The sequence below is a fragment of the Phalacrocorax aristotelis genome, chromosome 1, assembly GCF_949628215.1.
Source record: "Phalacrocorax aristotelis chromosome 1, bGulAri2.1, whole genome shotgun sequence".
NCBI lineage: Eukaryota > Metazoa > Chordata > Aves > Suliformes > Phalacrocoracidae > Phalacrocorax > Phalacrocorax aristotelis.
Genome location: NC_134276.1, coordinates 100,771,086 through 100,795,925, shown reverse-complemented (window position 1 = coordinate 100,795,925; position 24,840 = coordinate 100,771,086). Strand labels below are relative to the sequence as shown.

The window sequence follows — 24,840 nt, the reverse complement described above, 5'->3', positions numbered from 1 at the left end:
AAAGAAAAAAAAAATCCCTCCGGTTCCTAAAAGAAGTATGCCAGCACTCTGACAGTGGGAGGTACAGCAGTTTTAGAGGAAGCATCCTTCTACTATTCTGGCTTAAATGCAAAGAAGAAACTTTACTGGTCCGTTTGCTGTGAATTCCAAGCACTATTTTGTCCCTCTCAAGTTGTCTTGATTTTGGCTGGGATAGAGTTAATTTTCCTCCTATTAGCTGGTGTAGTGCTGTGTTTTGACTTTAGCATGAGAATAATGTTGATAACACACTGATGGTTTAGTTGTTGCTGAGCAGTGCTTATACTGAGTCAAGTGAGTCAAAGACTTTTCAGCTTCCCATGCTCTGCCAGGTGCACAAGAAGCTGGGAGGGGGCAGAACCAGGACAGCTGACCCCAACTGGCCAAAGGGATATTCCGTACCACATGATGTCATGCTCAGTATATAAACTGGGGGGAGTTGGCCTGGGGGCAGTGGCCACTGCTTGGGGACTGGCTGGGCATTGGTCAGCAGGTGGTGAGTGGTTGTATCACTACTTTTCCCTGGGTTTTGTTTCTCTCTCTCTTGTTGTTTTCCCTGTAATTACAATTGATTACTATCATCATTATTATTCTTATTAAATTATTAAACTGTTCCTATCTCAACCCACAAGTTTTCTCATTTTTGCTCTTCAGATTCGCTCCCCAACCCCACCAAGGGCAGCGAGGGTGAGCGAGTGGCTGTGTGGTGCTTGGTTGCCGACCGGGGTTAAACCATGACACAAGTGAGATCCGATGTTCTGCTGTATAATTGTAGGTAATGACCAAAAAGCCTCTCAACCAGACTCTGGTGACATAACATGACTTATTTATATATACCAGCTTAAAGTGTTCTGTACACTTCTGCAGTATGTAGTGGGCCTCAGTAAAATACAAAATCAGACAGATCATTTGTGAACTAAAGTGGAACAAGCCCCACGTTACAAGTTAAAAAAACACCCAAGTGAACAAATAAGCAAAAGGAGAAAACTGAACACATTATCACTTCCTACTGGATCCAAGCAGGCTAGGAATTTCATGTGTGAGGCAGTTATTCTGTAGTTACCCATGTGTGACTGGAAGCAGCAAGAACTATGGTGCTTCCATGTTAATCATAAAAAGAGTTTTGTACGGATATTTTTTTCTAAATCATTTTATCCCACAAGGTCCTAGTGGTTCAGTTGCTCCTGCAATAGAACAACAAATAACTGGGTGACATGCTGTGAAAAGTTTAGAAAATGAGAAATGCTATCCCATTTTCCAAACAGAGCAGAAACAACACTAATTCCATTTGGCAAGGTGGAACAGACAATTAAACTGGGCATGCTTTTAATTTTGAAGCTAACCAGATAACTGATGCCTTTTTCAAATGTAATGACTATTGAAGTGATTCCTTTAACGTGAAGCAAAACCACTGATTTTCCTTTCTAAAATTAAAGCATTTACCTTATACAAAGTATAAGAAATGTTACCTGTTGCCTCCACCATTCCTTCTAGGATTACAACAATTTCTAGCTCCTCTTTGGGCAACTGGGCTTTGGAAATCTCCCAGAAAGGACTCTGCTGGTTAATTTCATGGCTGATGATCAGTGGTGAAACCAAAAAGAGACGATCATCCCCTGTGTAATAACCTACGTTGATATCTGTCTGGTTGAGTGGTATAAATTCCCCCTCCTTTGTCTGTTTGGATTTGATCAACTTGGCTCGTATTGATGCCTCTACAATGTGTGAATTCCTAAGGTCTCCTACTCGGAACATCAGACACAGCTTTCCATCCCGCATGGAAATAACTGCGTTTGTAGAAAAAACCAAGGTTTCTGCCCTCTTCTTGGGTTGGGATATTTTCACAAACATGCAGCCAACCATGAAAGCGTTGACGATAGAACCTAAAACAGACTGCACTAAAAGCAGAATAATTCCCTCAGGACACTTGTCCGTGATGACCCGGTAACCATACCCAATGGTGGTTTCTGTCTCGATTGAGAATAAAAAGGCTGAGACAAACCCATTGAGGTTGCTGACGCATGGGGTCCACGTGCTGTCCCCTATATGATCCATATCTCCTCGCAGGTAGGCAATTAACCACCAGATCATTCCAAAGAAGAGCCAGGTCACAGTGTAAACCATGACAAAAATCAACAGGTTGAACCTCCACTTGAGATCGACTAAGGTAGTGAAGATGTCAGTCAAGTAACGGTAAGTCTCTCTGACATTCCCATGGTGGACGTTGCATTTCCCATCTTTCCTAACATACCTCTGGATTTTTCTCTTGGCACATTCTTTGTTTATATTTTTTGGCAGATCCTCTCTAGCTTGTTTGGGCAACTTTGGCTGATGAATAGTGACAGGGCTCTCTATGTCCTGCTCCATTGAGTCTTCTTCCAGCACGTTAGCTGCCATTAAAAAAAAACAAACAAGAAAAAGGCAGGCATTATTTTTCTTATTATTTCTCTAAGTCACCACACAACTTCTTCCTGTATTACTGGTATGAAATCGCTATTAATCAATAAAATTATCATCCTTCTTCTTTGCTCGCCTATTAGAGGCACAACACAAAAGTCAGATGATGCCAAGCATCCTCAATTTATTGCTGAATAGAAATACTTTGAAGGAAAACTCTTTCTTGTTTCCTATCTATCAGGTCATCTTACCTACACCCATATTTAAATTCTGCAGGATGTGTTCAAGGAGGTCTTTCTGCCCCCTCCCCCCTTTGCAGTTTAATAAATGAGGTTTCTTATGCACCAAGAAAGATATTCTGGGAGATAACAGGTATAAATGAGGAAATGGGTTCACCTGGGGGTTTCAGTCAACAAGATGAGCAGAGAAAATAAACAATTGTTGAACTATTCTTTTTCTATGAATTGTATTGCTATGGGAAAAGTATTAAATAGGTGTAAGTAGTTTCAAAAAACCCAACATTTTTTAGAAAGAACTAGCCCTACTCTTGTTGAAGGAAAGGCAGGCTTCAGTGTAATATATACCAAAAGCAATTCAAGCACATTTCCATAGAAAATCAATGTCTCGCTGATACTGAGACAGGGAATTACATGTCCTTCTCCCAGTAATGTAAACCATAGAGTACTTTAGAACATTATTCCATTTTAATTCAGTATGCCTGTAGCCTTTAATTCAAGTATGCCTTTTCCTCTAACTGTATGGGCCTACACAGCATTTCGCTGTATCTTACAGGAATTTAAAAACCAGAAATGACAGTAACTGCCTTTTTTCTTTTTCTCTTTTTTCTTTTTTTTTTTTTTTTTTTTGCTTCCCAGCCATCTGAGATAAACAGCTTCATTTTGTTTCTGTGCAAGAAAGAAGAGTTTACTGAGGAGGAGAGTGGTTTAATCAAATGGGTTTTGCTTTAAACCGAGGACCCCATGAGGTCTGGGGTAACTGTTGTCTTTTTCCTGGAAACCCTTCTGCACCCTGGGGCTTGTTCCTGCAGGAATTTCAGCTCTTGAACTCTTAGTTTTCTCCCTTCTGGCCAACTACTATCATTCTGCTGCCAGGCTGTGAAGAGAAAAGGCTTCTGCTGGCTCTGCCTAGATGCTTGGTTCTGAATGTAGCAGCACTGATGTGATGTTGTACCATCAGTTTATGGAGACGCTTTTCCTGAACAGTCAGTGTTGTCAGTGCACCCTGCAATGGCCACAGTTTACATTAATGTGCTGCGGTAACTGCTATGCAGGCTCACGTGTGGGCTGCCCCGTCCTGCTGTGGGTGGTGACCTTCAAGCAGAGAGCGGGGGACAAGGAGCTTGGGTTGGGAAGCACTTAATTTCCGTGGGCTCTGCTTGCCTCTGAGTACCTCTTGCCTCCGTGGAAAATGGGGACAGAAACCCATCAAAGCTCCTGCTTGACACAGAAGTCTTGTCTCTGGCACCCCATGGGTTTAAGTGTCTCCACCTGGCACTGCCCTGGGCAGTAGGCCCAAACCCTTTCATGTGGAGGAGCTACCAGGGAATCTTGGGCTCTTGTCCAGAGAGAGGGTTGCACAAGGGGCTTCTCTTGGTGGGTCAGTATGGCTCATAAAGCATTTTCTAAGAGTCTCACTCTTAGAAACATGTGCTACATAGCAGGTCATCTGTGGAGTATCACAGCACCTGTGGCTTTTTCAAGATGTGCAGGCTCATCCCTGTGGAAAAAGATCACAGACCCTTATGAAGTTGACTGAAATACCCAGAAAAAAAAAAATGGAGTTGGAGACTGGTTTTCTCTCCTTCTGGCCAGCACCACTGCCAGCCAAGCTTCTGTTCAGTCCTATATCCTTTCCTGTGTTAAAAGAGAGGCTCAAAGGCCAACTATAGCATGGAAACCTGATAGCAGTTCTGTGTTTAAAGACTGTGTGCTCCATCCTGTGTCACTTTTGCAGCTTGCTACTGTGTCCAGAGAGATCATTATTCAGGCTGATGTTAGTGACAGCACTGTGAGTCGTGTCACAAGGCAGTCAGTTCTGTATGAACTTACCCCAGTTGGTGATGGTGTGTCTACTTGCATTATCATTAATGCTGTGTGGTGTATGATGAAATCAACACAATAAAAAGGCATTGCAGGAACTTTGTGAGGCAGGCTTAAGCCAAAGCTAGAAAATTTGAAGTTAAGGCTTTACATTTAACTCTGTTGTGCCTAAGGAAATTTCAGTCCACAGGAGCTATCACATCACTGCAGGAATGCACCCCACAAATGCTTATGAACAGCCTACGAAGGCTCTGGCTTTCGAGGCTTTAATGCAATGTATGTTAGACTAGTAATGCTGGTTTAATGTCATACATTATCTTTAAGGCATTATGAATATTTTGCTTTCTCCTCCCAGCAGGAGCCTGGCATGAACACAGACACAGGGTGCAGGTGTTGCCTCTTGCCTTTGAGAATATACCTACTTTTGACCTTGCTATTAGAAGCAACCATGTCCTAGACCTCCCTGCCCGAGCATATCTTACCACAAATGGCGTAGCATACTAAAAACCATAACAGGGTTGGGAGGGGACACACGTGCTGGTTTTATTAGTGACATCTGGAGAAATCTGAGGACATGACCCCATCCAGGGATGCCTACCAGTCATATGCTGCACCCATCTAGCCTGCTTTGCATACCATGTTTACTTCCTACAGAAGTACTTGCTGGCAATAAAGCACCTTTTATTCATACAACAAATTTCGTGATGCTTTCAAAACGCTTTGTGTTGATTAAGCCCTTGTGCATCATAACCAGCCTTTCCTGTCTTTTACAGTACATAAGCTGACCTGCAAAGAGAGGTAAGGGCCACAATTTCTCAAGTCGCTGTAGGTTTTGTAGCAGGAGCAAGGAGCCTCTGTGCTCCCCAACACATGGTGGTGGGCTGTCATTGTCACTGTAAGTGGGCTTCAGAGACCTGCCCCTTCCAACATGGGAGAACTTTTCTTAACCTTGAGAGTTCACACCAGAGCTGACTCCCATCTGGTATGTAAGAGGGCAGCTTTGGACAACCAAACCCCGTGACTGCATTTAGCCTGTCTCTCTCAGTATAGCATCTCACTAACATGCTTGTGGACATTTTGATCTCCCTGGGGGCATCTGGCCATTTTGTAAACTCTTCAGGCTCTTTCCAGGGCTGTCATTTCTCAACTCTCAGGCAGTGTCTAGAGGAAAAATTAAGGTCAAGTTTTTAGTCTTTTTATGCAAGATGTCCTTTTACTCTTTCCCTCACCCAAATTCTCCTACTGAGAGACCAAATGAATGCTTGTATGGGGAGGTTTCTAGATCAGAATCAGAGCCCATCATCCTCTCCTGGTCTGAGTTCTCAATCCCGAGTGAATCTTGAGTGCAGCGATTCCTGAAATAAGTGATCCAAGGATTGTGCATCTGTGTGTTTCCATGGAAATGCTTGATGAATAAGTTTGGAACACATGGCAGGATCCCTGTTCACCACTAAGGCTGAGGTACAGCCACATATTGTCAGCGCCTTTGCCACAAAACACTTTGACTAATTATATTTTTACTTGATATCAACCCAATTAGCTTATGCTGTTTATTTAATTTAATTTTCCTTTTGGTTATATAATGGCTGTCATGGTTCCAGGAACAGAGGAGTGAATAGCAGCTCTCTCACTTGAGAGCTATTTTTACTCTCTCCACTTTTCTTCATGACAAAAATACATACATACTATTAATCTGCACTGCAAAAAAAAACCAAACTGAACTTCTGAATGCTTCCCTCTCTCCCAGTAAACATTATGTTTGCTTGGACACAATGGCCAGGTAGTAATACCGTGCCAATTTAGGCCAATTCAGAGTATTCTGTTCAAAGGATTTGTTTCAGTGAGTCCCTTAGGCAAATGCATACAACATGTATGAGATTTCGGTGACTTCTTTAATTTTCCAGCAGATGACAAGGAGTTCTCCTAAATAAGTCCCTGAATAGTTCACTTGTGTTTTATCGCAGTAGTATGTACTGGCTATGGCTATCAGTAAATTAAATGTGCCCAGGCCTATTCTTCAGCATGGAGGCTAAATGGAGTGGTACAGCCCACACTTGTATTATTGAACGCCTGTTGATTTCAGAGCAGGGTAGTCTCACACAATCTGCTTATTAGGAGTAGACTGTGTCTCATGCTAACACCTGAAATGTAGCCAGGAATTGTGTGTACTCAGTTCTGCACTGGTCAAAATGATGCCAGGGGCTTTTCTAGGAAATTTACCATAAAAGGAATTGGGTGCCAGTGCTTGGGAACATTTTATTTTCTAGTAAAGATATAACCAGTGTTCATGTCCTGATAGTGCCTATTCCAGAACAGCACTGGAAAGGCACAAACCAGTGTTTCCAAGCACATATTTTAATTCTGAGTCTGTAGAATAACAAGAATCCAGTGTCAGCAGCAAACTGTGAGCTGTATGGGAGATACTCTTACAACCTCTATGGCTGTAAATGTAACATATTACTATAATCCTTAACCAATCATTTTATCATTAGCAATGTGATTTTTTTTTTGTACTTTGGTAGTGCTTCAGAGATCTTGTCATGGTACTGTACAAATACAAAGCAAAAGGATTTTGATCATATTTTGATCATATACTATATTAGAGTAGGATGACCTGCAAGATAATTAGGAGTTTCAACAGAGAATATTACAAATTATAACTGACCTTTTTGTAACAGAAACTGATATAGAGAGTTTAGTGAACATTTCACTGTAATTTAATAGACTAATTTTAACCTTTTTAACAGAGTTTTGAATGGTTTGTATGCAAATCTATTGAAAAGTCACTATTTTAAAAAAAATCATTTATAATCTATAAATTGTTCTCATGGGTTTTATTGCACGTATACAAATGTCAGGCAGACATAATTTTGACTGTGATTTCTGCCTGCGAGTCATTCCCCACTTTCCTAATAGGACAAGGGCAACTTTTAAGTTAAGCAGGTGTTTGTATTTGTAAGGTCCGAGCTTGCCTTTTGTGAGCATTTTTCAGTATTCATCTCTCATTTTCTGTCATCATAAACCTCCCTGACACTGACCTCAGCTGTGGAATATTTGACAGTACCATGTGGCTATTGCTGTTCCTCACTGCCTCTGTGAGGTTGTTAGGCTTTGACATCAGGAGAAGAAGGTGTAGCACTGCACAGCAAGCACAAGACATTTTCTGCAATGTTCAATATTCTGCTCTAAGTCTGTGTCTTTCTGTCTCTTTTCTTGCCTGTGATGCAAGAAGTCAGAGAGAGGAAGCAGATGGGCATTGAAATTGAAATGCTTTGCCTGATCTCTGGCTGGTTTTAGTCACTGTTTCAGAGCTTTGTAAAATCTCAGATCTGATGAGCACTGAGCACGCAGGAACAGATATTCTCAGAATAGAGGGGGTTTTGCCTGTTTGATGAACTCAGCCTGTATCGCTCTCAGTGAGACCAGGTAATCTGTACTGCAAGACACTGTGTACTACCACTAGATATGAGGATAAAGTGTCTTGTTTACAGAAAAAAATGCAGATTTTTATGATCAGCTAACAATTGTCAGCAGTCATTATCACAAAATGCAGATTTTCTTCTGAAAAAAAAAAAGGGAATTAGAATCTGGTCCTGTGCTGGTGAAATCAATGCAAGATTGTCTATTCACTCAGCTGGGAACATTGTCTAGTCCTCACTTTGAAATGTTGAAATATTCAATAAACACTGACTTGGCAAATTTCTTCAAGAACCAAATTACTTATTTGTACCCATAGAATCATAAATATAATTTCAGAGAGAGCATGCGTATGACTTAAATCTATTTCAGCAGCAGCTTTCACTAGAAAAGAAATGCAAATTGAAGTGTATTTATGATTAGAAAAGAGGCTGTAAGGATGATACCTTGGTTTTTTGCACTACCTGCTCTATCGTTGCCTTCTAATTCAACTTGATAAAAATAATGTTCTACTATTTTCATTTCTTTTAAGCCTGTACAGCTGCAAAAGAATCAGCCTGAGTAAGAGTTTGCCTCTATGCAGTACACACATTTCCAATCATTTCTGATTATTGGCCCTTTTATTATGGAGGATGGAAAATGAAGCTGATATGTAAATTTAAAAAACCACAACTCCGTTTTTGGTAGTCATTTGACCTTGTAGTTTTCATCTTGGATTCTAACCATTCCTTACAGAATTTACCACTAAAGGTTCCAGAATGCTGTTTTTATGACTGTTTTTCTAAATGTAGCTTCATTTGAAGCACAGGGAAGCCAAACAACCTTGACTTTGTTACATAAATGGGGCAGTGTAAAAAAGCTACACATTCCGAGCTTGCAAGGATGTGTGGAGACAGTTGATTGTCAACATCTTCTGCCTTTCACTAGGCTGGGGATCCCAAATTGGATTATGAAATTGTTTACTACCTGAAGCCTGATTGCTTGCCGTCAATGTTAATTCAGAGCCATCTCTAGTGCAAATGCCTGGCATTGAAAACAGATTTCTGCAATAAGGAGAGTTTGCTGTTACATATCTCTGCTCCTGCCTGATTAGTCTAGCCATACATGACTTTTTCCAGACTGTCGTCTTCTAGAAAAGCTTGACCTAGAGGTTCAGGGTGGGTAAGGGTTCTCCTGAAAGCCTGTGAACCTACACAGATTAACTTTTTTTTTTTGATGTCAGCATACATGCTGGCCATTGACCTCCTTATGTATGTGGTGACTGTATGCTGTTCTTTTGAGCAGACTCAGCATATATATGGGCTGTTGCTGATATCGCACATTTGCTCTGCCTTGTGCCATGTTCTTATTCATCATATTCCCCTGGATGGTACAAGTAATCTCTGCCACAAGCTATATGCTAAATTAGCAACTCCTTCTTATCCTTTATGGCAGATGGTCTATCACACTTGTCTAGTGCTCACTACTCCTTCACGCTCAACCTCCCCACTTTTGTTCCCTTGCTCTCAACAAAAAGGCAAAAGCAAAGATGTTTTCACCTTAAGCAGGTAATAAATAGGAAAGTCTGAGAATGACAAACCCATAGAGAAACAAAAGGCAGACAAATAGGTGTCCCATGCAATTTTAGAGAATGTTGAACAATGGAGATTAAGCTTAACATGATGGACATAACAGTGGTTACTCTGAAAATCATGGCCTATGAATGTAAGACCAGACAATGGAGGAATACCAGGAAAGCAGAGTGAAGATTCCTAGCCACAATAAGTGTGCAAGGCTGGCATTAAAATCAGAGACTCTTGCATGCAATCGCCCATAACAATGTACAAAGAGGTCAGAGTGGTACTCTGCCTCTTTTGACAAAACCAGGCCCCAGTCTCCTTTGCTACAGTGTTCTTGTCCTAACCACAACCAATGCAGAAAACAGCTTCTTCAGAAGCAATGTTTCTTCTGAGAAGGTGAGAAAGATAGAAAGGTTGCATTTTTTTTTTCACTTGGAAAATGCTTACTATTGTCACTGCTGCTGCAAGCAGCAGGGTAAGATTAGTGGCAGAGACAGCCCAGGTGTCCCATCCTAAGTCATGCCACTTGGCAACATCAGACCTTGGCTCATGTCTAGTATTTCCACGTGGCAAAACTGCTGACAACTGCTGTAGTAGGGATAATAGGGATCATTAATGATTCACGGTGCTGACAGGCCTTAATAACTGCAAATACTGGACACATGCTTTCTTTCTGATGCCACTGCATCAGATGTATGTCTCCCTGAGTTGCTGTAACCTGTCATTGTCTGACATGCCCCCTGAGAGATTTTTTTGCAGTTACTCAACTCCAGCTATTTCTGCCAGTTACTATCACGTGTACTAATGTCAAAATTTTTATTTGTCACTTGCACTATTTCTTCAGAGATTTACTAAGAACTCAACTTTTCACCTCTGTGGGGTGTACCAGGAAAAGGAGAAAGCATAAAGGAAGATTACTGTTCTGACTATTATAAGTTTTAAACTGTCTGTGTTTTATTAGTTTTAAACTGTTTGTGTTTACACACTCTAACTGCTAGAAATAAAAAAAAAAACTAAAACTTGTTAAAAATTATATAATATTTTGGATCAGAAGGGACCTCTAAAGGACTCTTGACCAATGCCCTGCTCAACGCAGGACTAACTTCAAAGTTAGATTACATTGCTCAGGGCCAAGGATGGGAGCTTCCACGGCCTTTCTTGGCCTTGTCCCAGGTCCCATCACAGAACCCTTTTTTTCCCTTTATATCCTATTGGAATTTCCATCACTACAGCTTGTGCCCATTGCTCCTTGTTTTCCCCTGTGCACCTCTGAGAAGAACATGACTTCATATTCTCTGCAGCTTGTCTTTTGCATCTGAGCTATAGATTCACAGCTCAGCCGTCCAGGGAAGTTGTGTGAGGTTTCACCACATATTTTCCTTACTGATTACATGGAAAAAAGCATTCTAAAATTTTGTGAGAAGAGGTGGGAAGAATTAGTTTCTTCTTCTCATGATTCTTTCCCATTAAAATTTGCCCAGCTGAAGACTCTAGAGACAAAAATTAGCTGATCAGCCAAACATTTCCTATAGGTAATTCTGACTCATTTAATTCTGCACCTCTAATGCCACTGATATCTGGGGCGTGGTCCTGGTTGTCTCTGGAAGCTGAAAAGTAAATAGGGGCTTGGCTTGCCTGTCCAATGCTGATTATCTGTTCTGCTAAATGTTAGCAAGCTACCTGTCTTGGCTTTGGCCCATGCCGACTAGTGCTCTGAGAGAATACATGGGAATGGTTTGGGAGACAGTATGTGCCAGGGACTGCTCCCATTAGACAGCATGGATGAGATTAGATCAGGTAACATCTCATCTGCCAACATTGTCCCAGCAGGCTTTGCTCCCTCAGACATCTCCACAGGCCCTCACGCTACCTCTGAGTTAAGCAACATATAACCTCGGTCTGAAACACAGACCTCGTTCTATTTCAGGTAATTTGAAGTGGAAAAAAACCCCCACTGTTAATATACTAATTATGCCTCAAAAACAAGACACATAAAGTTCACACAAGACCTAGAGCCAAGTGCTCTGCAGCATGGCATGGACATCCTGTGTCACTTGCTCTCAAAACTGCAGAACAATTCCTGGCCTGGTTTCATTTAGGATTATAGATTTAGTCAGATTCGTGATGAGCCTGGTGCATATTGCAGTATGTGAAAAGTTTAGCAATCAAGGCAGGCAGTTGTTGCCCTTGTCAAAGTCTATCATCTGTCCAGTTAGGTCACTAGAGAGGAGAGAAATAGACCCTCACAGAAGTTGATACTACTGGTTTTCCCACTTTCATGTTGGCTGTTTTCTATCCCAACTCTATTCTTGTGGTTTTTTTCTTCCCCTTCCTGAAGTAAAGGTGGCTTTACGTGAATCTTTGTCCTTGGGATAGTCAAACACATTTTTTTCCTGCATTGCTGAACAACCTTGAGACAGCTTTGTGCCTGAAAATTCACAGAGCTCCTTGGGCAGGTGTTGGAACCATCTTGACTGCTGCAGACATACTCCGACAGCTTGTTTTGCTTTGATCAATGAACTATCATAAATATAAGGCATAAGAAGAATGGAGAAGAATATTTTTGTCAGAAAGAATGGAACTGATTCAATCAATATACTGTACCAGTTGACTGAAGCCAATAACTTATGCAATGAAGTAAGCCTGCAGACCAAGCTCAAGAACTTCTAGTACTTTCTTACAGAAATGGGCAGAAGATGCTGCCTATAGATACAGGTCTTGGACCTGACCAGCTTAGGGTTAGGGGATCTGGGATGACTTTGAGAGTGTTTAATTTTTCTCTGCAAAACATCACCTACACTGAATAAACTTTTCCTAGGTCAAGATGATCATTCACTGCGGAAACCACCTGGCAATAGCACCCTGGGTAGTGTGTGTGTGTGTGCATGTGTGTGCTATGATGCAAAATATCATACACCTACACCCCACTGACTGCTTCTTTGCAGCTGATTTTGCCCAGCAGCAGCTTCCTAGTGAAGCAAGGCTTTGGGAGAGCTGTTTGAATGCCATTGGTAAGGATGAAGTGTTTGAGCTAGAAAGAACTGTTACTTGTTATGTCTGCTTTTTCAAGAAATATGGACTACAGAGTACAGAGTGACTTCAAAGTACAGATACCTGACTCCTCCTACCCCCCGTTCCTTGAAGGAAAAGAGAAAATTGTCACAAACTTCCTTCTTTAAATTATATTTTCCCCCCTCAGTTTACATTGAGCTGCACCCTAGACAGGCTGCCCCCAGGTCACAGACATTACTTAAGCATATTGGTTTTCCTTCTGTTATTACTGTACATGATGTTACAGAACAGGCCGGAAAGACTGGGAAGATTGAAACAGCCATGAACTTTTTTTTTTCCATCTGGTAATGGAGATTTCTTTCTTGATAACTTCTTTGCAATCAAATGAGGATTTTGGTAGCTTTTGCTTCTAGGCATCATATTTCAGAAGAGCAAGGTGCTCCTCCCTTACAAAAGTCAGGCAGGATTTTAATTTAACTTTTTCACATGCTTGAGAAGAAAAATTCCTAATTTTTTTTCTCATATATGCTGGGGAAACAACATTGCTGTGACTACTACTGTCTCTTGTGGTGGTGACTTGGTGGATGTATGCAGTTTTCTGTCAGCTGAGGTGAATGACATAGTTCGTTTGGCCTAACATACAAAATCAAATTCTTGCATCCAAACGTTGCCTCACAAATAACATTTTCTCAGAGACCAGGCAGTTACCCCTCTTACTTAGTTCATCTGAACAGCTGCAATGTTCTTTCCATCCCCCTCCTCTTCCTCATCCCCCTCAACTTCCTTACTGCAGTTGATACTGGGATTCTGGCTGTTTTCTTTAAGCTAAATAATTAGGCCATCACCAGCTTCATCCCCTTTCCCTGCCAAAAGAAGTCACAGTGAAATACAAAGACCTAGTTTCTTGCTACTGACTTCTTGTTTCTACTTTGTGCTGTTTATAGACTGCAGAGAAAGAATACCTGAGAAATAAGGTTGGAAGTGACATTTAAAAAACATTTAGAAAAAGAAATTAAAAACAAACTCCATAATTTCAGCTGGGTCAATGTTTTGTTTCAGGTTGTGGTATTTTGATAACCTGGAAATGGTAAGTACAGAACAGTACTTTAGCCTTGTTTCCTAAGGAAACGAGCCTTAACCATCACCCTGCCTGGCCTCCTTTTGAAACTTTGGCTGATATTTAGGCTTTTAGGTTTCTTTCAGTTCTTCAGTTTGATGCTGAGAGGTAGACATAGCAGCACTTGACAGTGTGTGGAGGTCTCAGAAATACTAAATCCCTACCAGTGTCATAAAAACAGACTGAGTTGACCACACTATCAGATGCCAAGGAATCTAGATAAGAGAGCTCTACAAGAAATGTTTCTTTTCCATGCGGGCTGCTGCTTCCAAAGCTACAGTCAAATATTTTTTCAAATAGCTATTCCACTCAATGTCCCTGTGAAGTATCTTCAAAGAAATTGCTCCTGCTTTGTGTGGAGCCTGAAGGGTTGCATGCTTTTATTTTCAGGCAGTAAGAGTGCAGCCACAGGCTGGATCTGCCTGATGCTCATATTCAATAGAAGGGCTTCCCCACTCAACAACAGGTTTGTTTAGGTCAGACTTTGTGGCTTTGTCTACAAATCAAATTGAGTGCAAGAAAATAAAACTGACTCAACTAATTTTTTTTAAAATAAATTTTTAGTTGAATCAGAGCAAAAGATTGAATGAATGTATGTCTGGTTTCAATCCAGATATTTTCTTACCTTTGTTTTATTTAAATGAAAAACCATATACCCTTTCTGCAATGAGCATCAGCTATACTGGATTTTATACCCATCTACATAAGAATTTATAAAAAGATGTATTTAGGCAAGTAAAATACCAGACCCAACATGACTGAAAATATAAGTCAAAACCACACACACACAAAATGTTTCCATGTCAACAAATAGCAACTTTTAATCTTGAAATAAACAATTCAATGGTGTCTAAACTATCATTTACTATGCTATTTCACTTAAGCTACATAATAAAGTTAATAGGGCTATAAACTTCTTTGAAAAAAAGAATCAAAGTAGTTGCTGTGAAATTGCCATAATGGCTATAATTGCTATTATCCTTTTCTACAGGGAAATGGGTAGCAAGAAAGAATTGTAAGCACTGAAATATTTTGTAAATTGGAAGCAGTTTGACCAACAGGATTTTCCAAATATTTTATGAAGGAAAAGACATTTAATTTCAGACTTTCAAACATGCAGTATTTTGCCTGTGAAATACTGAAGACCAGGAGCTTTTAGCAACGGTTTCAGAATTTGAATTTTCCCTTCTTTTCACAGTAAAATTTTACCTAGCTTTAAGAAACAAAGTTGTTCAAAAGGATAAATAACCTCAAAATGGAGGGATTGTATGAAAGACTTTGTAATGCCTATTTTGGGGGAGGTAGAGCTTTTCTTTGTTTATCTTACTTTGTTGAAAAAATATGTAAAAGTCTTTTTGATTGGCTCTTAATTTTTCCTATAGTTTTTTCCAGTCTGACTGAAAATAACCCATCATTCACCAGGATTGTCCCATGCACGAGTCACTAGATCACTGCTTTCCTCTCTAAAAATAAAGTACTTTGAGAGGTAACTGGAACCCTTCTGAAAGACTTGATGGTGCTGGGCTCTCAGGCTATCCCAGCTGGCTAGATTGCAACATCCAGTTTCTGCAAATCTGTTAAGTAGTCTTGATGACATTTGTTTCTGGGTGGCTGAATGTAGAGTTTAATACGAAATTAAAATACTAGTGTGGATTTAAATTTTCTTTCTACAGCATGTATGGATCTTACCAGAACAGACTGAACTGGTATTGAGTTTGCTAAACAATTGGCATTTTAGATGGTACATTAGCCTTCAGTTAGCAAAGCCCATCTATCTTTATTGGAGCTAGCAAAGCTCAGCATGAGCGCAAACAGTTCAAAGCTTTTGTAGCCTTTAGATATTTTGAGAGAAAAGAGTAGGTTTGCTTTTCACCCATCTCCTAATTTGTATAAGGATGAGATCTAGCACAGAAATGTGTGAGCTATCTTTCAGGGATTTGTTCATAGGCATCAGAAATACAGGTTGCTCTTGTTAGAGCTACTACGTGAAACAATAATTATGCTGGAATGAAATGTGAATTCTATATCTTTCTTTAGTCAGGCACCTGTAGTTGGACTCACTAAAAGAAATAGTTGATAAAGGAGCTGACCTTCTAAAGAGAAATCAGTTCCATGCAATAAACAAAAGTATTGAACCTACAGAGGAGAGCTTTTGATAAATGAATAGGCTGGTAACAAGAACACACATCTTGTGCATCCAAAAGCAAAATTAAATGGAAAACTGAGATGGTAAAAATAGAATTTGGCTGCTTCAGATTGGCTTTCCATGCATGAAATAGGAGTGGAACATTTGCAAACAAATTAGCTTGTGTATTGGGTAGGTTTCTGGTTTTCTTCTGTTTTAAACTAATTCAAACTGCTTTTGAGGCTGAGGCCAGCAGCAGAAAGGTAATGCTTTGCCAGGAATGATGCAGGATTTCAGCTGCCTTCCCTGGTGCCTGAGTCCCCCAGCAGCTCAAGCACCATGGCAGCCCACCTGGCTGGTCTAAAGGATGTGACCAGTGGCTTTGTAGATGCCTAGGCTTTCTGAATAGGGACAGCAGTTACAAGAGAGTGCTTTGAGATCAGAGCAGGTGAAGTGGCAGAAATGCACATGGATTCATTTTTAATGAAATGACAAAAGCTTTAAAGGGCCTTCCCTAGAAGTTTGATTATGCTATCCTGGTGTGTGTGTTGTGATGGGAGCATCAGAGGACATGGATGTGTGGGAAAGAAATGAGGACCCCGGGATGTCAGAGATGTGGAGGGGTGGTAGGTTGGCAGAGTGAAATAACTGGGCACTGGCATGGGTATGTCTGAAGAGGGAGAAACAGAACGTGCAGGCAGGCAGCTGGTGAGAAAGGAGGAAGGAGACACTATGGTAACAGAGATAAGGGTCCAGATTTGTGTCTGAGACAGTGATGGGAAAGAAAGGGTTTGCAGTGTTCAGACTTGTCTGTGTTTGTGCATAGGATGAGATTAATTTGTGGAGTTACAGAGAGTACCTTTGTCTTGTTCCTTTCAATTCTGGTTGCAAAACAGCCCCTTTATGATTAAGCTGTAGCTTCCTTCTCTTTGCCCAGGACAAATGGTGATGGGATGAATTAGGAAAAGCAGGTGACAATTCCTTTCAGTGACTTGCACAAAGTCTTACTCAACTCTTTGACTCTCATCTGGGGGTCTCAGCTGGTGCTGGATGCCTCAGGATTTGGATGTAGCATCTATGAGGATAGAGTACTCGCACAGCTCCCCTGGCATCCCATGGATGGCCAAGATGAATCTTAATATTCCTTATTTTCCATCTAAGACCTGAGGCCCAAGGGCTGCTTGGCTTCCAAAAAGAAAAAAAAAAAAGATGATAGTCACAGCTCCATTTGTTCTCAGGGACATGAGCCATCTTCTAAAACCAGGTAACTTCATATTGTACTGCATGTGTGTGCATGGTCCCTGGACCTCAGGAGGCCATGGAAGAAATTGAGAAGTTAATGGAGATGGGCAGCCAAAGGGGTGGAGGAGTTCCGGCACTCAAAGAGATGGTAAGAAAAGCCTGGGCTCTTCAGTCTAAAGAGGGTGAAGGCTGAGAGGGATGGCATGGAGGTGGAGAATGGAGAGTCTTACAGTATCATGGATCTCTCACAACTAGTAGAAGATAGGTTTTAAAACAGTTACAAGAAAGTATTCCTTTAACAGCAGGTAGTTTTTGAAAGCTTGCTGCCCTGGGATGCTGTGGAGTTGGACAATATCAGGAAGTTCAAAAGTGGTTTGGCAAGCCCATAGACAAGAGGTCTTTGAATAGACAGTGAAAGGATGGGGCAGGGATGCTCCCTCAAAGAAGGCTAATGCAGGAGGTAGGGTTGCAGGGGTGTTGGTGGGAAATGGACCACCAAGTTTATGTTCTCCCTCTTTCATGGGATGGTAGAGCACTTTTCTTCTTATATTGTGCCAGCTGTATAACATACATGTTACTTTTTTTGAAGTCATTGACATGTCCTCTGGAGTTAATGGAAGAGTTCATAAGAAGTGGACAGATGCTAAGAAAAAGTGGATAGATGCTAAGAAAGATCTCTATTCTGATAGGATAACTTTGTTGTTCATGTAAATATTGTGATGGGTTGACATCAGAGGTGATTGGACCTTACTTCACTGCTATAAAACGATTTTTGAGTTAAAATATAGTCTTAGACTTATTTTTTCCTAGCCTTGCTAGTTTCCAAGGAGATCTAGTCATGTAGATTGTCTGCAAAGGTGGTAATTAGCCAGCAATGAACAAGATGGACACAAAGAACTTCTTGGCAAAAACAAACATTTCAAAGCAGTTCTTTCTTTCAATGGCTAGTATGCAGAAGCAATCTGATCAGTTCTTTTCAGTCTTTGAACAGACATCCTCATTTGCCTTCACAGTATGGTTTCGTAAACAGCTGCCTTTCAGATTGGTGGTGGAACAGAAAAATGACCTCAGATTTATTTGGGTGGGATTTTTTTTTCAGAATCTCTAGCAATTAAAAATAGGATCCAACAAATTATTCTGCCTGCCTCTAAATATTAATAGTTTGGATTTATAACTCAGTCTTCAGAAAAATGATAGCATCATAGGGCAGGGAGGAGCAAAGGCAGGTGTCATTCTTAAAGCATGTTCCTCTTTTGATGCTACACAGACTTGGCCGTTACATGGGGTGAGGAGTCTTGGACTTGCCTTTGAGTAAGGCAAAGACAAGATTGGAGCTTGGGCTGTCCTTTATGCCTGAGGCTTACCATGGGTGTTGGGAATGAGGAAGGGTGAAGGAGAGGTAAGAAGTATCTTGACCGTTTTTTCTTTCTTTATTTTTTCTTTATTAATCTAACCCACAAATATAATACTGTTTCTATAAATAATAGCTACATTGTCCTCCTTAGGAAAAAAATAAAAAAATAGTTAGTTGAAAAATATTTACCTAGTTTGACCCAAATGTGCAGATTTAAAGCTAGAATACTTAAAGCATAATTTGTTCAGTAAATAAGCTATTTGCCATTAAAATGCTTAATAGCATGTGTCTCGATGTAACTTTTAGGCACATCTAGGATAATGCTAAAAGTTAAGCTTTAGAAGAGAAGTCCTTTGTGATATCAGCTGTGGAGGGGGCAGTGTGGCTGAGAGTTACCCAGACAAAACCTGTGGGTAAAAAGTGGAAAATCTGCCAGTTTACTCTGGCCTTGTCACTTTGGGAAGTCTTATAATTATTATTACTACAGTTTTTATAAGGGCTGCATTAAGATTTTGAGCTTGTGTCTGACTTTCACACCTCCCATATATCCCAATATGGACCTTATTTGTGTTAACAAATGCATATTTATTTCCATCTAGACAAAATATGTGGGAGTCGTGTGTAAAATGGATAATGAGGACCTGAGATACATGGAATACAAAACAATGAATATGCATTCAGGAAGAGTGGGGGAGACACACAGGAACCTCTTTCATATCTGTATACAAGCACATTTTTTTCACATTGGATACTGAGCTCTGAAATGATGTCTAAACTCTTTATTTTGGGGCTGTTACTCCTCCTCCAGCCTGTGCGACTGGTATTTTGTACATGAAGCTGCATCAGAGACATTTTTATCTGACACTTCCTCAAGCAGGCAACAGGGAGCAGTAGCAGAGCAAGCATTTCCTTCTGCCTGATGTGTTTGGCTGCCAGAGATAGCCCCAGACCTACTGTTCTCCTCTGAAGCCCAAGAGAGCAGTGAGTTTGTAAATCAGCATTCCCAGAGGAACCAGAAATGATCAGCAGCACTAAAGTGAAGTGGGAAAAGCACTGCTTTCTCTAGCCACAGACTGCCTCTTTCTTGGCGGAGGGTGTCAGAGGTAGTCAGCAGGATTTACCTGCTCACATACACAACACTGGGAAGGCAGCCTGGATAAGGGTGTTATAGTAATGCAGTGAGACATTCACTCTCTTGACACCTCTGTTAATGTTGGAATAAAAAAGGTAATGGTGTAAGTACCTTCTGTGGACCGTTGTGTAATAAGAGTTTTTCATCTCACATTTCTCATTTTTGTGTATGTATAGGGACCTTAAAGAGAGTGTTATGGGAGGGTCCCAGGCAAGCTTCTTTGAGGTTTGGTGAACAGAGGATTGGGAAGAAAGAGACTTGCTGCTGCACTGTCATCTAAGCGTTCCAGGGACCCAGTCATCACCCCTAAAATGAGAGAATGTCATTTATGGACCTTCAGAAAGTGCAAGGAAATGTATAATGACCCACACTGGGTGTTACTTATGTAGCTACCAAAGAAGCTGTAACCCCATTTCTAAGTTAGTCTTAAGCCTGAGCTCTGATCTGTACAAGGAGCTGATGCCCTGAACTGACACAGGTTTGCCTCCAGTGCATGACATGACAGGCACTGCACCTTCACCATGTTAATGTATTTATTATCACTGTCTTATGCGGAGCAAGCTCTGCTAGCAACATCTGGCAAGACATTAATAACAGCTGACTGTGATAAATGTCTATTAGTTAAACTGATTTCAACGGTTCATGGCTGGCCTGAGCGTAGACAATCAAACTGTGATACTATTCACATGTAAATTAAGCACAAGTTCCTATTGCAGGGATGCTGTGGCTAAATGGGCAACCTCTTGATTTTCACCTGTGATCAGTTTTAACAAATTGCCTAACTTGCTTCCATTCACCTTCCTTCTCTTGCAATTACCTGGACTATTTGTTTTTCTATTTAGCATTAGTATGCCTTGTCTCTGGTAAAGCCTTCTTGTCAAATCAATAAGGAACAGTGCTTCCTCACCCACCCTGCTCATCCTCTCAGTGCTGTTTAAGTGTGCTGATGTTATTGGGTCCAGACAATGTTAATAACAGGAGCTAAAAAATGCAGTTGGGCACACTGGTAAGTATGTTTGTAGGAGGCAGCAATATATTATGTTATCTCCACATTGGCGGGGGAAAAGCAGCGCTCAGTGCTGTTCACAAAACACTCCCTTTGTTTGGCAGGCTGAACACATTTAATCTTCTGTGATGTTATCCTAGGAACATTAACGCAAGTAAGGGTGGCCTGGAATCTCCTCTGAGAGAAGTCAAAGCTTAGTCAGGAATTGCAGGGTGAAATTTCAGGGCTTGTACTACGCTAGGCATAAGATTTAGCGATTTTAAAGGTCCTTTTGGACCTTTTGATTAAAAAGACTCCCAGCATTTGTTCTCCTCCACCTCCTCATAAAGCTGTCACTGTTTTTAGTCTTTCTGTTCCATTCTGTTCCTACTTAAAATAAAATGAAACTCTTGGCCTCTGGTCAAGTGACTTTGAGCTGGAGAACAAGCCTGTAACCATAGGAGGGAACACCTACACTCTGTTTTCCTATGTAAAGCCAGAACCAGTGGATAAAGTAGGGGACTGGCAATTTTGCAGCATGGGATCTCTGACCTGGCAAACCAGTTAAGGCTGGACACAGTATTGACCTAAAATTCTATTTTACTTGATTAAGTGCTCAAATTCTTGTCAGATCCAAAAGCACAGGATGAACCTGCCCCGGACACTTTGTACTCCTGGCACCTACATGCTTTTGTCCAAGTGGCTGTTACTGAAGTGGGCCTGGTGCTTTCACAGGGGGCTACAGAGAAGATATACTGCTGTAACGTGGTGGGGTTTGGCAATGACAACTGGGACCCAGCAACTGTCAGAAACAGGTAGCCAGCTCTGAGCTGTAACACTCCTGGTTTGGGCGATCAATTTTTTCTTCCCTTTTATAAGATGTAACTGCAGAAGAGAAAGAATGTAAACACTGTCTCTGTAATGGACTGAACTCTAGGACAAATTATTTCCTATGACTGAGGCTCTGCCAAGCTCCCTGCTGTATCTGGGTGCTGGTGAGGACTCCTAGGCTGTCTGTGCCTGCTAACTTCAAGCAGTGCATGCACAGGGCAGAGAGGGTTGCGGGGAAGGAGGTGTGGGAAGCTGCTTCTCCAGCTGCTTGCCCATTGGAGTAATGGATACAGGGAGTTTGCATAGTGGGGAGACTCGGTGGGAGACAGTTTTCCATTAGTACCTGGGTGCTGAAACAGAAGATCTGCCCATGATGCACAAGGGGAGAACGGTAAGTAGGAAAAAATAACCATCTTGGTGAAGGGATCTTGGGTTTATCTGTTTTCTCTATGTCTGTTCTGAGTCATATGTACAGATGGGAGGACAGAGGAAAGGCACGTCACAGCTCTTTGCACTGGCGGTGCAGACCAGCCTGTTTACAGGGTGGTGAGTCTTCATTTTTGTAGGCCTTAGCCTAGAAGTATTTTATAGCTCCATACCCAACTCACTTGGATAAGGAAAACAAAAGAAGGAAACCATATGCAAATTTGTTGTTAAACAGTGAGAGTAACTTTCCTATACCCAGTTAGCTTGCTTCCAAATGAGGACAATAGAGAAGGAAAGGAACCTGAGATATGTTTTCTGGGGTCCTCTAGGTGAGTTGGCACCTGAAACCTCTCTGCCCATTGGCTTTAATCTGACAAGATAATGTAGGTGCCTGCTTTGGATTTATGCTTGCTAGTATGCTTTGTGGGATTACTGGCAAATCTGCTTGGTTTCATTGTGAAGGGATTGCTGATTCCTGATAGCCTGACATACTTCAGCCGTCCTAGAGCTGTTGTGCTCTGAAGGAGGGTTCTGATGGGAGTTCAGAGGTGGGTTTAGCCTTCCCTGCCTTTGATAGCATTAGCCTAGTGGGAAGCTGGGTGTCAAGTAAGAAACTCCTGCACTGGGCTGTGGCTTGGCTCCAAATGTTCCTATGCCTGGATATGAAAGGCTGTACTCTCAGACATCTGTAGCACGTGTACCCCATAGAGACCCTTCACTGCTGTTATACAGACTAAGAAGTATCCATGTCTATTTTCTGCTCATTGGCTCTCTTCAAAGACTGTGAAGAAACTTCCAATTAGTTTCATGGTGCAAAACCAAGAGGAATACAACCGAGGAAGGATAGCCTCCTGTTGATGTAAATATTATAATATTTTAAGAGGAATGAAAATTTGCAACATCCTATCCTATTATGGAGACAAGTAAAAAGATCCCGTTATTATCATCACTGTGTCCTGATTCTCCAGGGTCTCTGTCTCCTATTGCAGCAGTGCTCCAGCAGGAACCAATTTGAGTAGTGTTTGTTCCTGTGTGAAAGGTTTTGCAGAACTGGACACTTGGAGCTCATCTTCCAGCTTGGGATTTGTAGACTCCTAAACAATTTTTAAAAATCATATAAAAGTAACCTATTCACTAATTTTAATGGACATGCTGATATTTAGTTTTAATAGGTCCACCTTGATGAGGACAATCAAACTTCCTGCTAATTGCAAATTCTAAAGAAATGTTAAAAGTATTGAAAACATTTCATTTTCCTCCTGACCCTTGCAAGCATCGGTATGAAAGAAGTGGGATGATCACTCTGTTGACAAGGGACATTATTAGCATTTGCTTACACTTCATAGTTTCTGCTCTGTATGAAGTGGTGGATGTATGGTAACTCTTTGGAATGGAAAAGTGAGATGCTCTGAAAATTGAGATAATCTGTTGCTATAAATGAAGGGATTCAAAGAGGGGAAAAAGTAAGTAGAGTTCAATAGATGTGGAGATAATAACATGTTAGTTGCAATGGAATAAAGCAGCAAACAAGACTTAGGTTGTGTGTTGGGATTTGTTTTTTATTTCTTTTCATGAAACTTTTCATCCTCAATAACTTTTCTGTCTAAAATAGAAGAGGAATACAATTGATTTCCAAGTTGCACTGGGATGTCTCTGAATGTAAAAGCCATTCAGATGTTCTGTTTTCTTTTTCTCTTGCCATTTTTCTTTGCATTTTTATAGCTCCTTCTGATTTTTGGGGCTTTGTAGCACAGGTTTTGGTTACAAAAATGGTGGAAATCAATACCATCTTAATCCCTCGTGTTCTCATGGTCTTTTTGAATTGTGTACTATTCTCACATGTTTTCAAAGGATTTGTCAGGGTGCCAGTCTGGCTAATGTAATTTATTAGTACAAGCACCTTGACCACTTCAAGTTATCAGTTATCAAACTCTTCTCACCAGATATGCTATATTCCGCAGCAGCTATTGAGACTCATACTTGTGGGTAGAAAAGCAGAGCTTTGAAAGAGTCTTAAATCTTTGGGTTTTAGACAGTGTTAATCATGGAGGGAAAATGAATAACAGCCAATAAGAAATCAGGGAAGCCTCAGCAGAGATGTTGGCCTGCCTTTTCAAACACAGTTTACTACCGAGGCTCTGTCTAAACAATGTCTTTCAGCATTCAGTTCCTAGCTTTAAAGTAATTATTCACCCCAATGTGGTTATTAAGACTATCAATATTGCCTCTATTTTCTAGTGTGGAATCTGTCAGCCTGTTATAGCATTTCAGGTGAGGCAGTTGGCAGCTTTATGTCAAGCACTAGCCTAGTGTGCACACATGCTATAAATCCAGTCACCAGTCGTACCCTTCTAAGTCACTGTTTTTTCAGTTAAAAAAAAATATTGTTTCCCTCATACAAGCTCCATCTTCTTTTTTTTTCACTGTAAATAATATTTTTTAGACTGACCCCTCCTCCCAAAAGCTCCAATATTAAGGATGCCCTTTGGACTGAAGTTAAACAAGACATTGTACTCAGGTGGACGTGCAATGGTCCATTTCAGAGGGAGGGTGGGTACCAGGGGAGAAGAGGTCTGAATGCAAAACTACCAGGAATCAAAAACCTGAAAATCTCACTGAAGGAATGGAAAGCTGAAACACACGGATTTTTGTTTTTGTTGAGATTGCATTCTGTGGTAAAGGGTTCAATGCAACGCAGGACTTGTGATATATTTTGCAGTTGTGAAGCCTGTTGTACAGAAAGAGGGGATTTAGGAAAACTCAAAAAACTGTCTTCAGAGAAGTTACTAAGAATGGAAACACGTGGCTTATGCCTTGCAGAGGGTAAGAGTTCTGCTGCTTCATCTGTGAACAGAGGGCATATTCAAAATTGCACTTGGCCACGTAGCTGCTATTGGGATATTGTCTGTCAAAAGCTGCGTTTCTGGGGCAAGGGAGGAAGTCCTGTGATCTGAAAATTTTCACCCTAAACGGAAGGTTCACTGAAGAGTTACTGATTTTTCTATTACATCGCTGATGTTTCCTCCTTCTCAGATAGCATTTTACATTTTTTGAGCTTTGTCTCAGGTAACCCCAAAGAAACGTAAACTTTCCTATTGTTAAATTAAACAGTTAAACATTTTCATATTGCTACAGCTTTATTAACTGTGGCTATTTGTACTTCAA

General features: G+C 40.9%; 1 protein-coding gene across 2 annotated transcripts in view; it reads right to left on the bottom strand.

Moving 5' to 3' along the window:
- Positions 1–24,840, bottom strand: part of KCNJ6 (potassium inwardly rectifying channel subfamily J member 6) — a 170,519-nt gene that overhangs the window by 42,415 nt on the left and 103,264 nt on the right. For both annotated transcript variants that reach the window (XM_075100000.1, XM_075099989.1), the window contains one exon: positions 1,488–2,408. In XM_075100000.1, the coding sequence (XP_074956101.1) occupies positions 1,488–2,385 (898 nt within the window). In that variant the 5' untranslated portion in view covers positions 2,386–2,408. The remainder of the gene's footprint in view (positions 1–1,487; positions 2,409–24,840) is intronic.